The sequence below is a fragment of the Halichoeres trimaculatus genome, unplaced genomic scaffold (assembly GCF_033239565.1).
Source record: "Halichoeres trimaculatus isolate MK-OKI-2021-1 unplaced genomic scaffold, fHalTri1.1 fHalTri1_scaffold_21, whole genome shotgun sequence".
Taxonomy (NCBI): Eukaryota; Metazoa; Chordata; class Actinopteri; order Labriformes; family Labridae; genus Halichoeres; species Halichoeres trimaculatus.
Genome location: NW_027437199.1, coordinates 3,793,882 through 3,808,042, shown reverse-complemented (window position 1 = coordinate 3,808,042; position 14,161 = coordinate 3,793,882). Strand labels below are relative to the sequence as shown.

General features: G+C 35.1%; 1 protein-coding gene across 1 annotated transcript; it reads right to left on the bottom strand.

Moving 5' to 3' along the window:
- Nucleotides 1-4,086: 4,086 nt before the first annotated feature.
- On the bottom strand, nucleotides 4,087-11,786 carry LOC141810358 (tetraspanin-8-like). The gene is made up of 9 exons (XM_074697805.1): nucleotides 11,627-11,786; nucleotides 10,131-10,199; nucleotides 9,922-10,038; nucleotides 9,490-9,564; nucleotides 7,962-8,057; nucleotides 6,092-6,205; nucleotides 5,973-6,005; nucleotides 5,794-5,877; nucleotides 4,087-4,462 (listed from the first exon to the last, which is right to left on the bottom strand). The coding sequence occupies exons 1-9, from the start codon at nucleotides 11,684-11,686 to the stop codon at nucleotides 4,226-4,228; spliced, it is 885 nt and encodes a 294-aa protein (XP_074553906.1). The 5' UTR covers nucleotides 11,687-11,786; the 3' UTR covers nucleotides 4,087-4,225.
- Nucleotides 11,787-14,161: the final 2,375 nt, after the last annotated feature.

Below are 14,161 nucleotides of genomic sequence, written 5' to 3'. Positions count from 1 at the left end.
AAAAGCCTCGGATAGAAATATAAAATCAGATTTTTTTTTCCTCAGAAATCAAAAATGAATCTCAGATTTATTTATTTTTTTGCCTCAGATTTTTCATGATTATGGTCAAAATTCTGACTTTTTTTCATGAGAAATCTCAGATTAAAGTCAAAGCCCACAGAGTACTTTTTCTGTATTTTCTTGAAAATTAAGAATTAAATTTAATAATTCTAAAAATTGATTAAGTTGAAACAATGATGGTGTTGGTTTTGTGCAGCTGCTCCTTCATCCTCTACATCAAACACACACACACACACACACACACACTAACACCATCATACAAAGAGGAGTAATCCAGTGCATGTTGATTTCTGTAAAAGGCTTTGTTTGTTCTTCTTTTAAAAGAAATAAAAAATTGAACAGCGATTATTTAATAAGTTATACTCATGTGGCAGTGATGGAAACCTGTACATGAACAAAGTTTTCTGTGTTTTCTCTCTTAATGTGCACTTTTACTGTTTCCCTCCGGGCCTGTCGCTTCATTACCTTTTCTTTTTTGCTTACTCATAAATCTACAATGATATTGTAATAAATAAAAAGAAAAGAAACATAAAACCCACGGGACATTTTTCTGCCTTTCTGGGAAAAAATCCAAACATAGAAGAAGAAAAACTGTGGTTTCTCCTGTTCTTTGATGAATTGATGGAAAAACAACAACATGTGGTTAACAAAAAACAATCGGAGCACTTTTTGGAAATGTAATTTTTTAAACTGCTAGTGTCAAAGTGTTTTTGTAAAGATAAAAAAAAAACAATATAACCATTTACACAACGCACTGGAGGTGTCACACACATTGTCGTTATTTCTCATGCACAAACTTCTTCGGGGCTTCTTTCAGAGTCGTGTTTAAAGGGAACATACACTCTTTTTTTTTAGCCACTTAGAGCTCAATTTGGGGGGAATTTTGGGAGTTTTACTAAAATGTTTTAGCTTTAGGATGTTGAGAGACAAATATATTTTCTAAGTGCCTGCAAACATTAAAGAAAATTACCCTTATAAAGATAGATCTTTTTATTAGTTTGTAATGAAATGAACAATTTTTATCAGTAATATATTTTTTATTTCAGACACCACCGGACTCCATCCACATCGTTTTAGCAGGAGCTGCTGATTCAAATCTGACTTAATCTGTTTATTTTTTTCTGTAACACAAAACTTGGAAATCTTTAGTTTTTTTTCCTGATGTTAAAAGATTTACAGAATTGCAAATTTTGAATCTTTAGTAAGTTTTAGCTACAGTAAACAATCGACAAGAAGCAAAAGTATGTTTTTTTCACATTTGCTTACTGTAAGGCAGCTGTGGATGTGCAGAAACACAAAATCTATGTTTTAGTTTTATTTCAAAACATTAAATTTGCTGATTAATTCACAAGTAACAGATTTTGACTTTGGTAGAAACTGGTTCATTGCACGGTGTGTCCACCAGATGGCGCTGACAGGCTAATTTTGAGTTCCTTGGTCACAGACTTGACTCTAGCTTCTTCCAGGCTACAGTAGAGCTACATTAAGTTCTTTCTGTTAGAATTAATTTATCCACTTACATAAAATAATAATAACCCGAATTCATTCATTCATTTTTTTAACCACTTATCCTGTTCAGGGTGGTGGGTGGCTGGAGCCTATCCCAGCTGTCATTGGGCGAGAGGTGGGGTACACACACTTTTTCACATAGACAGATGACCTTTCACACACACTCACGGGCAAATAAGATTGTTCAGCAGTGAGCCTGTTTTTGGACTGTGGGAAGAAGCTGGAGGACCTGGAGAAAACACACGCATGCACGGGGAGAACATGCAAACTCCACACAGAAAGGCCCACTGGTCCAGCTGGGAATCAAAAATAAAATAAAAATAACATAACATAAAATAAAATAAAATAAAATAATATAACAAAATAAAAAAAATTAAATAAGATAATTAAAATAAAAAAAACAAAATAAAATAAATAAAATAAAAAAATAATAAAATGAAATAAAATAAAATAAAAATAAAAAACAAAAGTAAATAAATAAATAACATAAAATAGAGTAAAATAATAAAATCGAATGAAATAATATAAAATAAATAAAATAAAATTACATAAAATAAAAGAGATAAAAATAAAAAAATAATAAATAAAATGAAATAAAATAATAAAATAAAATAACATAACATAAAAAGTAAAACAAAATAAAATAAAATAAAACCCAATTGAATTTTACATTTTATTTTATTTTTTTAAGAATATAATATACAAGGTTAAAATGTGTGGAAAATATATTAAAGGTTTTGGAAAGCTTAAAAAAGATTTTTTTTCCCTGTAATTATTGAAAACACTATTGCATTGAGTTCTAAATTAAGTCAATGTTGTTTAATGTTTAATACTTACATGAATGTACTCCACTAAACAGGACATGTCTGAAACTTTATGAAAAAAATCAAAGATTTAATTTTTTTTTTAATACACAAATATCCAAAACCATCAACTTTCCATGTATCAAATTAAAGATTTGAAATTGTTTTGAACTCAGCTTGTTAAAAAAAAATACATGTAGTCTAGTGCTGCTCAAACTTAAACAGGGATGATTTAAAGAGGCTAGAGTTCAGATTAGTCTTTCTCATTTGAGTAAAATTTGCCTAAACAGAAATTGAACAGCGCCCATGACCTGACCTCAGGTCGACTGAAGCAGCGTCTGGCTCCTCTCTGGATGAGACGCTGAGCAGCTCAAAAACTGTGTGTTCTGTTTTTCACTTTCAGGATGTTTGTAGGAGGCAGAGCTGGAGCCACAAAACTGTAAAATCATGTGAAATGATCACTTCACACTTTCCCATCAGAGGGGCCGACCTGTTGGAAACCACAGCTTTAAACTTCAGTCGCCCACAGCAAGAGATTTACTGAAACAACAGATCACACACACACAGGCAGACTCTCTTTTATCTTTTTATTTGTTTTCATCTGAGGGTTTTACAGCCTCGACTCACGGCAGAAGAAACAAACGTGACACAAAGTAAGAATCAAACGTTTATAAAAGATTATCTCCCTTTTCTCCAGTAACACAGACATCGTCGGGTTTCTTCTTCTTCTTCTTGGAGAGCTACAGTAACAATCAGCTCTCCACCAAACACGTTTTCACTATAAAAATAACTCCATCACGTCTGTACCAAACAGATCACAACATCACCACACTTTGATTTCCAGCCTCGTCATCATAGTGCATCATTTTCAAAATAAAAGCCTTTATCTTCCCTCAAACTATTTTTGCTGGTTAACAGGAAACTCATGGGTTTGATTAATGTCGACTGAGATGTGATAAAATAAAAACACATTCAACTTCTAAGAGAACAGGATGGAAATTTATGTAAATCTTTCGCTCGCCAATAAGTAAACAAAAGAAAGAGCGGCGTGTCCTAAAATGCCCTCGCTGTGCTCAGAAGGTAAACACAGTTTAAAGCTCAAACATTCAAGGTGTAAATATTATAATTACTCTTCTTTTTTGAGGCTATTTGCAAAGTTTTTGGCGTTTTGCAAACCAATTATGTTTAGAAAGGAAAAAAAATCAAAAATATTATTTTTTCTACTTCTATTTTTGCATTGTCACGAGTTGAAAGTGCAGTTATCTAAACAGTGTGCATCTAAAGACATGAAGTAAGTCGCTTATGAGGATTTCATGGAGTTAACACAGACCAGAGAGGACGTGACGTAACTTTTGGACTTTTTTCCTCTAACTTTCAATCATTTTCTTCTTTTAACTTCTTCACAACTATTATTTGTGAAGTCAAAAGTATTCACCTAAAAGTCAAACTTTTATTTCTTTGAGAAATTTGAGGAACTCTTTTTGATTATCTTACGCAGTTCGAAGAAACTCTTCCCAACGTCGCCCCCTCTGGTCGTAGGAAAACACTGCATCCTATCATAATTAAATTGATAAATAAGCCCCACCTCCCTCTGAAACAGCTGATCAGGTTCACCTTTAACTCATAAAAACAAAAGAAGAAGTTGCTGCAGGTATTTAAAGCTACGACAGAGCAGGAAATAAAGCCCAGTGGTGATTTTAATACAGTTTCCGTCGTCTTTGAGGACTCCACGGTGGCGTAAGGCACTTGGGACTCACAGTCCTCATACCGCCTCACATTCAACGATAAACAGAAAGAGACCAGGAACTGACCCTGACCGCCAAACGGCGGGGAAGGAGGGAGGAGGAGTCCCTCTAGTACTGAGGAGGATTCTGCATCACGTATTTTTGAGGAGGGGGGTGGAGCATCTCCTGGTTCTGGGGAGGAGGAGGGTGCTGGAACTCCTGGTATTTGGGGGGAGGAGGGTTGTGCAGCTCCTGGTATTTGGGGAGAGTGGGAGTGAAGACGGCGGGGACGGAGAGCAGGACGGTGGGCCGGTTGGGGTGACGGAGCTGGTGGATCATGATGGAGGACAGGATCATGCCGAGCAGCTGGAGGAGGAAACACGGGAAGGTCAGTGAAATCTGTCCGATATGATCGACAAGTTTCTTCTTTTACCAACACAAAACTTTTACTGTTGGATAACGTTGTGAAAATAATTTTTTTTTTTCCCACAATCAAATTTAGGGACTGAAAAATGAAAAACATAAGTTTGTGTAATGAGACTGGGATTGATTCAAGTAGTTTTCAAACCCAATTTTAATTTTGAAATCATGGCTAAGAGCAAAAAAACTAAAAAAAAAAAAAAAACTAAAAAAAAAACTAAAATATGCTCAAAATATCGAAAAAAAAAACAAACTCATCCTTAAAATTTTTGTTTTGACCCAAAGTTAATTTTCCCCTGAAATCTTTATATTTTTTTTCTTTTTCACAAAATATTTAGTAAAAGTTTAAGTTTTCATTAGCTTTATTTATAGTAAGTTTAATATAAAATATAAACATTTTTTAAAAATCACATTAAAAAAAAAAAATTAAATCCACATTTTCTTTTCAAACTGTTTTTTATATATATTTAGTTTTCCCCCTGAAATCTTTGTCTTTTCTTTTCCACAAAATGATTTACTAGTTAGTTTAATATAAACTATAAACATAAAAAAAACTTTTTTTAAATTAAATCTATATTTTCTTTTCTAAATTTTTATTATGTGTTTTGTTTTGAACACCACTTTAATTTCTGAAAATTTAAAATCTTTTTAAATTTAATTCAATATTTTTATCTTGAAAAATTATCTCAATTTTCCCATGTAGAAACAAAAAAGTCCATATTTTCTTTTCTAAATGTTCTTTTAATGTGTTTTGTTTTGAACATTGCTTGAATTTCTGAAAATATCCTGAGATCTTTTTTAAATTCAATTTAAAATTTTTATCTTGTTAAATTTTCCCATTTTACCCACAAAAATGTATTTAGTTGATTTTTTTTTATTTTTTTAGTTTTTTTCTGTCAAGTACTTTTAAGTAAATTTCTTACCAAAATCTCAAACTTCAGTTTCTTTTCACAATTATTTGAAATAGTTACATCTTTGATCTTTAACGGATTTAACCAAAGGGAATTTAAAGTACATTTCTTGTAAATGTAAAAATATATTTTTCTGAATAATCATTCCAGCTTCAGAGTTTTTTTTTGTTTCCTTCCATTTTTATTAATTTCACTGTATAAATTTTTAATTGTGTCTGCTACTTCTTTGCTTTTAGTTTATCGAATATCATTCTCTAAATTTTGTTGTTTTTGTCCCTCAGAATATACGCCGCCATCTAGTGGCAGCTGTTAGTAAATACAAAATACAGTCTGTTCAAGCATGTCATGAAAATTCAAGCTACTCACCGCCAGGGCGCCCAGAACGAAGGCAACACCGATCACGACGTCGACCAGCAGCATGACGTAGTACATGATGATGGGGAAGCAGGTCTGCAGCAGAGGACACAGGATGTTAAGGTTCACCTTCAGACTTTAAAGCAGAGAGATGCATGTTTCATTTTGTTTTAGAGGAACACTGAACTCACCTTGGTGTAGACGCTCTTTTTCTGCATCACAGACTGTGGGGGAAAAAAAAAAACAGTGAGAAACTTGTCGCGTGAAATCATGAGCAAACTCTGAGACTTAAGTTGTGTTTTAAACTTACGCTGTAGCCGATTTGCTGACACTGGTCCTCCTCCTCCTGCACCTCTGAGCACAGGCAGGAGTCTGGGATGTCTGATCCCCAGTCCGTGTAGCTGAACAGACCGCAGCAGTGAACCTACGCCAGAGAAAAGAAGGAGGAGGTTAGAATTTAAATCATTTATCGTACTTACGTTTTACTGAAAATTACTCCGTAGTTAATAAATCCAAGCTCTCAACTGTGATATCAAACATGCTCTGATATTTCAGGACATTTTTCAGTGTTTTGTGAATTTTTGAAGACAGGGGATTAATCGTTAAACTCGGGACAACTGCAGATTGATCAAGTGTTTAATCCGAGGTTGTGTTAGTCCATTTTTTATCTGCAAGTTTAATTTTTGTAGATCAAAGAGGAACTTTACTGGTAGTTTCACTCTGCTTCCTCACCAGTAATGTTTTCTCTAAGTAGGTCGCACAGGTCTCATGTACAGTGTGGAGTTTCCGCTCGCTAACCACTGATCTTTCTGAAGAAAACCAGCCGACCACAGAGAAATGTCAACTCTGAAAACATTTCCATGCTGCATGTGTCGAGTAGATAAAGATCTGTGGAGGCCGATGATTTGATTCTTGTTTCATATTTAGCATCTGAACGAGCTGGAGTGGCGTGCAGATAAAACTTCACTCGTCAGGGATTGGGTGACGATAAGCGCCCTCGGTGATTATCTTTAAACCAGATATCTCCACGGTAGAATGCAACAACAAGATAAGAAAATGTGTCATTGCTGAAATATTTAAGACCTGAAATTCAGACAAAAAAGCTTTAAACATTGTTTTAAATGAAGAGTTTGTTCAGGTTTTTTCAAAGTGTTTTTTTTTTCTTGTTCTGTAAACAACTTCTCTAGTTTACTCTGAGGTTTGAAAGTTTTTTGTAGACCTGTGTGTCCTCGATTTCTAACTTCCTCACCCAAGGGCTTCATTCTGATTGGCTGGAACAGATTTCACATCTTAAGAACTCTTCCAGTTATGGGTTTGGCACATAGACCATCAAAAAAAAATGATGAAAAAAGATGTTAGGTCGCCACAAAAATGTCTCAAATCAGTGATTTTTTTTGCTTTTAATACCAGTTTTTACAGTTGTTCTTTTTTTGTCTTTTAATTTTTAAGATGCTAGAAATAGGGCTGTTAAAGTCAAAGCATTGATATTAAAATAATTATTGACATCAAAAAATAAATAAAATATTTGCTAAGAGTATTAAAAAACATGAAAGTGTCCCATTTACGATGGATAAAGAAAAAAACAATGAACGGGAATTAGGATAAATGTATCCTATCACATCCATTTACACAACTTTTATCCACAACAAAATCAAAATGAACTGTAAAATAAAAATAAAAATAAAAAATAAACTGATAAAAAAATACAAACAACACTTTTATCACTTTTACTTAAAGTGCGCTGTAAAACATTTTTGAACTAGGAGAATTTACACAGATTGTCAAAATAAGTAACTTACTTCCCTAAATAATTGAAAATGTTGTAAACTGATCCAAACAGCTTTTATTTTCTTATTGTGATAGACATTTAACACAAAGGAATGATAAAACATGTTAAAACTTAAAGAGCTGTAGAGTCAGGGTGAAAAAAATCATTCCGCCTGCAAAGAATTCCGCCTAGCAACAGCTCTGCCCGCCTGTCAGCCAATCAAACGATCTTTGAGAGATCAGGGAGTGGAAACTGGTCTGACAACTGTACAACAGTGAGCAGATATGTAAATACCTGCTTCTAACTCTTTCCTGTTTGGCTGTGTGTGTGTGTGTGTGTGTGTGTGTGTGTGTGTGTGTGTGTGTGTGTATATACGTGTGTACATGTGTGTGTGTGTGTGTGTGTCTCTCACTATCTCTTGCAGGTGGTTGGTCATTTCCTGGGCTTCTTCTGGAGCCCGGTTCAGAGGCAGTAACTCTCTGAATTTCTCCTCCAGCTGGGGCTCGAGCTGCAAACACAAACAATCCAAAAAAGTTATTTTAATGTCACTGAAGATTCTGATTAACACATAAATGTTTTTAACTTTTCTAAAATCATTTTTAAACTGATGTTTCTTCAGATTTAAAGGCCCCCCTTTCCCTTTTTTTATCAACACTTGAAACTATCCAAACTATCCAAGTGTCCTTGTCTTGGGCCAGTTCCTCGCTTGAGAAACAGGTTTTACAAGAACACGTCTTAATCTCATGCAGTTAAACACGTCCCTTATTAAATAAATGTTATATATCAAATGTCAGCTGATGTCAACCATCCACTTCCTCCGTGATACAAACTATCAAAACAACAAACGTCAGAGTCTCTTTTGTCATGTTTCCACCAGATTAACCCAGAACTTTAAGGCCCAGGAACTATTCAAGAAAGAACTAGAAACAGCAAGTACTAATATGTAATTTTTCTGTAGATAATTGGATGTATTGGTGTCGTATAAAAAAAAGTTCCCTTCAGAAATAGTTTCTGTGCTCATTCTACTTTTCAGAGGGGAAATAATGGCCCTAAACTTAGTCCATCAACAAAAAGGTTCCTGGTGCCTGGAGGATGTTCCTGCATCCTGTTCCACTCACTGTTTGCTGTTAACCCTCATGCTTTCAAGTCAAGCTAATGTTTTATTTATTTAAAATATATACTTTTTATGCAAAACTCTCATTTTCTAGCTCATCATTTCAACTCTACACCATGACAGCTGAACTTTGCTAAAATCTGAAATGTTGATAATCATCTTTTAAAAAACAACTTTTATCTATTTTATTTCGAAATGTCATAATAATATATATTTTTCCTCATAATTTTATCATTTTAACTATCTCATAACTCATTATTATTTATTGTCTTATAATCTCTTTTATCTTGCTTTCCCTAAAATCACAAATTTTAAAAATTTATCTTTCTCATGACCTCAACTTTAAATAGGATTACAACCGTGGTCGATAATCTTAAGATTTAATCTGGTAGATATATAATTTTTCCAAAATTTATGATACTATTTCTCCATAATCTGATTTCCCCAATCTGATTTTATGACTTTTTCTTTCCAGATTATTTTTTTCCTATCTCAGGCTGATAATAATCTTACTTAAGTTTCTATTTCTTTTCTTCTAAACGCCTCTGCACTTATAAACACAACTTCAGAACAGCTGTTTATAGATTCTTGTTGAAATTGTCATATTATTGTCTATCTATCTATCTATCTATCTATCTATCTATCTATCTATCTATCTATCTATCTATCTATCAGTTCTGAATTTCCGTGTTTCATTGTTGTACAGTAGCTTGTGTCAAAGTTTTAATAGTCTTTCGTCTTTCAACAACAGCTTTGGCGTATACCCTCAGTAACTTTTCACGGTGTGATAAAACTTTTCATAATAGAGGCAGTGTCGGGTTATTACCAGAGGGCGGGTGGCGACAGCGACAAAGCCAGCACGGAGCATTGCCAGACTTCCGAGGACCATGCACACCAGGAACTGGAGAGAAAGAACAGGTAAGACAAAGTCAGTTTGAAGTAACATCAAGAAGTGGTTAATTTCTCAAATCACACATAAGATGGAAGGGAAATCAAAATCTTTTCCTGTTTTTGTTGAAACTTTTTTGTCACTGAAGCAGAAGCACAACCGCACAGATTGTCCTGTGTTCTGCAACAGTTTAGGTTTTTCAGAAATTGACTTCCTCAGTCTGTGACTCTTCCAAAAGCAGCCTAAATCATTTGAAGCTGCGTATGAATCAACATCCTTCACTTTACGTGATTTGGTAACAAGCTCCCCTCCCCTTCTCTGTCCTGTTCCAGAGTTTCATAATACTGTAAAACCCAAGCCTGTACTCACCACGATCAGGCACACTTTGCTCTCTTTGTGGGCCCCATAGGCTCCCAGGATGGCGATGATCATGGTGATAGCACCCACGATGTAGAGAGTGATGAGGCCACTGAATCGGCCTTCCATCTGCACAGGAAAGAGATCACGCAAAGGTTTATGATTCAGTTCATTAGAAAGGTTACTATTTATCATCTGATTAATTCACTGTTTGTTCTTACGTCGCCTCCATTGACATTTGTGACGACCTGAGACACCAGAGCAAGCCCGATGATGGCGCCGCCGACAATCTGAAACATGCAAACAATGCTGACATCAGCCCCTGAGATCAAACCACAGAGCAAAAGAAACAGGACGTGATACACAGCCTTGCCAAGGGAAAAGCAGAACTTCTACTTTCACATTACAGATTCTCACCCTTGTTTTTTTTTTTTTCATGTCCTGGGAGTTTAAGACACAGTAAGGACTATTTTATCCACCAAACTCGACATAAATCTAAAGCTCCTCCCAGAAGATGATTTTAGAAGAAATTGTTGAAATCCTTTCAAAATATATGACTGTAAGTTTGTCTTGAAATGAGAACAGCCGGAAACTTATGAAACATCTAAAATTTCCCCAAGTCCAAGATGACGCATGCCTTTCTATGTGGCACGCAGTCAAAAACAGAGAAACTGTACAGCTTGGCAAATTGAAGCTGCTGAAAGATAAACATGCACATACACACAGCAACAGCTTTTTTTCATTATACTGAAATTCCTTTTTTTGATCCTCAAGGTTATTATGTGCATGAAACCAGGGTGTGGAGATGGCAGATAGCTTCCAAGGCTAATTAAATCCACAGCCATTACATAACCAAAGGGGAACGACTAATAACTCCATGAAATGCAGACAGAAATCCGACTGCAACTGCATTTATAGAACAGAATAGCTTTATTGCCACTGAATAAGATACACAACAGTGTTGCAAAACAGGTTTTCTTACAATATACAAAAAATATTTAAGTTACATACATGTGAGAAAGTGAAATTCAATACTTCTTTTAGGTAATTACAAGATCTAATCTTTGAAAATGCAGGGGAAAACCAGAGAGACAAGTTTATACTTGTCTGAGTGAAGTTTAATGGAGCTTTATAAAGCCTCCTAAAGCCTGTTTAAGTCAGCCTGACCTGGTTTCATAAGGACAAAGACCACATGCTGCTTGTGAAAGTGAGCCCTGGACAGACAAATAAAAAGGGAAGTGACTTGGTTTGAAATGAACAACTATTTTTTTTTCTCTAAAAGTTTGCCTAACACATAACTTTAAAGGAAACAGCTGCTTTAAAACAAATAACTGTTTTTAATCTAATTTATTTACCTATTCTGCAGTTTTACTCACAGGAAAATATACAGATTTCGTATAAAACAACAGATTAGCATCAAATGCTAAAGAAAGGCTGTAAATATTAATACAAAAAACGTACTTTAATAATGTTTTGTTCACTTTTTGAGGTAGGAAACCCTTAATAGTTTCAGATTCTTATAATACATCAGTACATTTTAAATCACACACCTGAAACAAGTATAAATGTAATTAAATGTGTTATTAAAATATATAACAGAAACTTAAGTCTTGCTCTCGAGGCCAAACTGACGTCAGACGCCACTACGCACTTTAATTTCTACCCATAGATCTGAAACGTTGCCGCCATTTTATGTTATAAACTGCGTTAAACTCACCGCGAAGAAGATGTTGAAGATGGTAAAGATGCGTTTAAGGCAGGTGTTGACCTGAGCCATGTTTGCGCTTTAAAGGAAATAAAATTAAGTCAAGTCTTTGGTTTCAGTGAAGCTCCGAGTGCAGCAAAGTCAACACGAAGGGGAGGGTGCGCTGGTTTTAAGTGTCAGGAGAGCACAAGGAGAGGAGGGGCGGAGCTTCCAGTAAATGTACGGAAGGAGACGCAGCCCGGATGTCAAATATGGACAAGTCCGGGGATGGTTGATCCAAAAGAAAGGGAGAGCTGAAGGGAGGGAGAAGAAAAGCCTCATTCCGGGAACAGATATGGAAAATTCCAGGCGTTTTACGGCGGAGAGCTGGGGCTGGTTTGGGAGAGATGCACGGGCGGGGTTGTGTCCAGGCATGAACCGTTGAAACAATCCAGATCCCGGAAATGACTGGCTTTTACACTGACTGTAAAACTCTTCAGGAGTTATGAAACCTCATTCCTCCACTAATCAGATAACAGGAGAAGTTAACCTCGATCAATACAAACACAGACGTACGAAACTAGACCTTATGTTTATAACTCCACGTTTGATAATAATTAATCCTCATCTCGTAGTTTTGAGTCTTATTTAACATTCTACGGTTTTGGCTGTAATCCAGAATTCATGACTGACAGTTTCCAGCCCAAAAACAACACAAAACCTGCCCACATTATTATAATCCAGCCAAAATGTGATCTTCCCTGGAAACTAATGTTATAACTGTAACATGCACTTAACACACCATAAAAAAGCGACACAAACGGCATTTTGAATGCTCAACAATATCTCCAACTGCATCAATTACTGTGTGACAGGTGACATACATTTCAATCCCCAATTCATAGCTCATAATAGGGCTACGCACAAGCTAGCATGACATATATCTGGTTAAAAATCCAGTGGTATGTAAAGGTCTGGTTACCGAATGATAATATCAAATGTTTGTGGTCAAATCATCCAAAATGGTGCATTGTTGTCATTGCTGTATGGGTAATATTAATAGTTATGTTCATGTTTTTGATTGTGGTCTGATTTTTTATGTGCTAAAGGAGATTACGTGTGATCTTGTTAGAAAATTATAAACATTTGTTAGTGTGTCCAGTGATGAAAGTTGATATTCTGCTGTAAAAAGTTTTATCAATGTATGCTAACTGCTAGCATACTAATGGAATTCCCTAAGTATATTAGCATCAAGCTAGCACCAAGTCCATGAAATCTATTTGGTAGATTAAATTCTATATTACAATACGTTGAGTGGATTAACCTTTTAAGACCCAGCGTCCACATATGTGGACATTACATTTCTGCCTCTCAGACCCATGATACTTTATTTTTTAAAACTTTGACCTATTAGCCACATTAAGGGACACAGCCCACATCATCTTTTGGTAAAATCACCACATTTACACCCATTTTAGTGGATAAACAATGTATTTGAGTTCAATAACACTAATAACAAACAACTAATAGAGAATTCATAACACAAATAATCAAATTTCCTCTACAATGACCAAGTTAAGTTATTGTACTTATTAGGTCTTCCTTATCCCAAATAGCAAGGTGAATTAAAAAATGCACACCAGACAAAAGCTCGGGTCTTAAGAGGTTAAAAATGACTCTCTTGTGCAAGACCATTAAACTTGTTTGTTCAGAGATGAAAGTTGCTATTTTGCTGGAAAAAACAAAATTTTATCGATGTATGCGACCCGCTAGCATATATCTTGTCAGAGAGTGATGTGGGAAGATCTCTTGAAGCGCAGTGTTTACCTTTTGCTTTTATAAAAGTACAAACACATGAAGTGAGAGATACTTTACTTTGAGTAAAGTCAGGTTTTGTATGCATGAAAGTGGATGCTGTTATGACTGTATTGTGTAACTGTCTTAACCAGCAGCTAGAGCTGCTCCGAGAAGAATTGAGGCACTTGCAGAGACATGCTGAAAAGAAGTAAAACTGAAACCATGAAGACCGCAGCGGTACAAGCCTCTGCTTCTTACATGAGTCAACCCACAGTGATGAGGTTAAGACAAATTACAACAGAAAAATTACGCAGGAAGATAAAATGGGGCAAGCTGAACTTTGAGGTGATGGTGGTAGCTTTAGTCAACATTTCTGGTGACCTCAGTGATGCCAGCAAACCAACATTTCCTGCAGTGACAGACAAAGGTAAAGGTGACATGAAAAGTGAACACTCTCTTCATCTGCGGTCTTCACTGGAAAAAGAAGCAAAGTTTAGCTAAATATGAACATACATAGATATCATGATGTTTTCATCTAAATAACCTGATTTTTTTCTGCATTGAGCAAACACATATTTACTAAAAACTCAACTAAAACAGCTGCTAAAAATGTGAAATTTATCAAATGTGATACGAAAAAAATAATATAAACAAAAAAATTAGCAATATTTTTTTTGGATTTTTTTTTAACAGGGTTAATAACATCTCAGTGCCAAAAAAATAGATTTTTTGTCTATATTTTGACAGCTCAGGCTTTACATGGGTAATATC

Bases quoted from the DNA above. Each gene is read 5' to 3' on its own strand.
- LOC141810358 (XM_074697805.1), bottom strand. From the start codon at position 11,686: ATGGCTCAGGTCAACACCTGCCTTAAACGCATCTTTACCATCTTCAAC. The intron at 10,039-10,130 runs GTAAGAACAAAC...TTTCCTGTGCAG, and splicing joins CAAATGTCAATGGAGGCGAC to ATGGAAGGCCGATTCAGTGG. The intron at 4,463-5,793 runs GTGAGTAGCTTG...TTCCTCCTCCAG, and splicing joins TCGTTCTGGGCGCCCTGGCG to CTGCTCGGCATGATCCTGTC.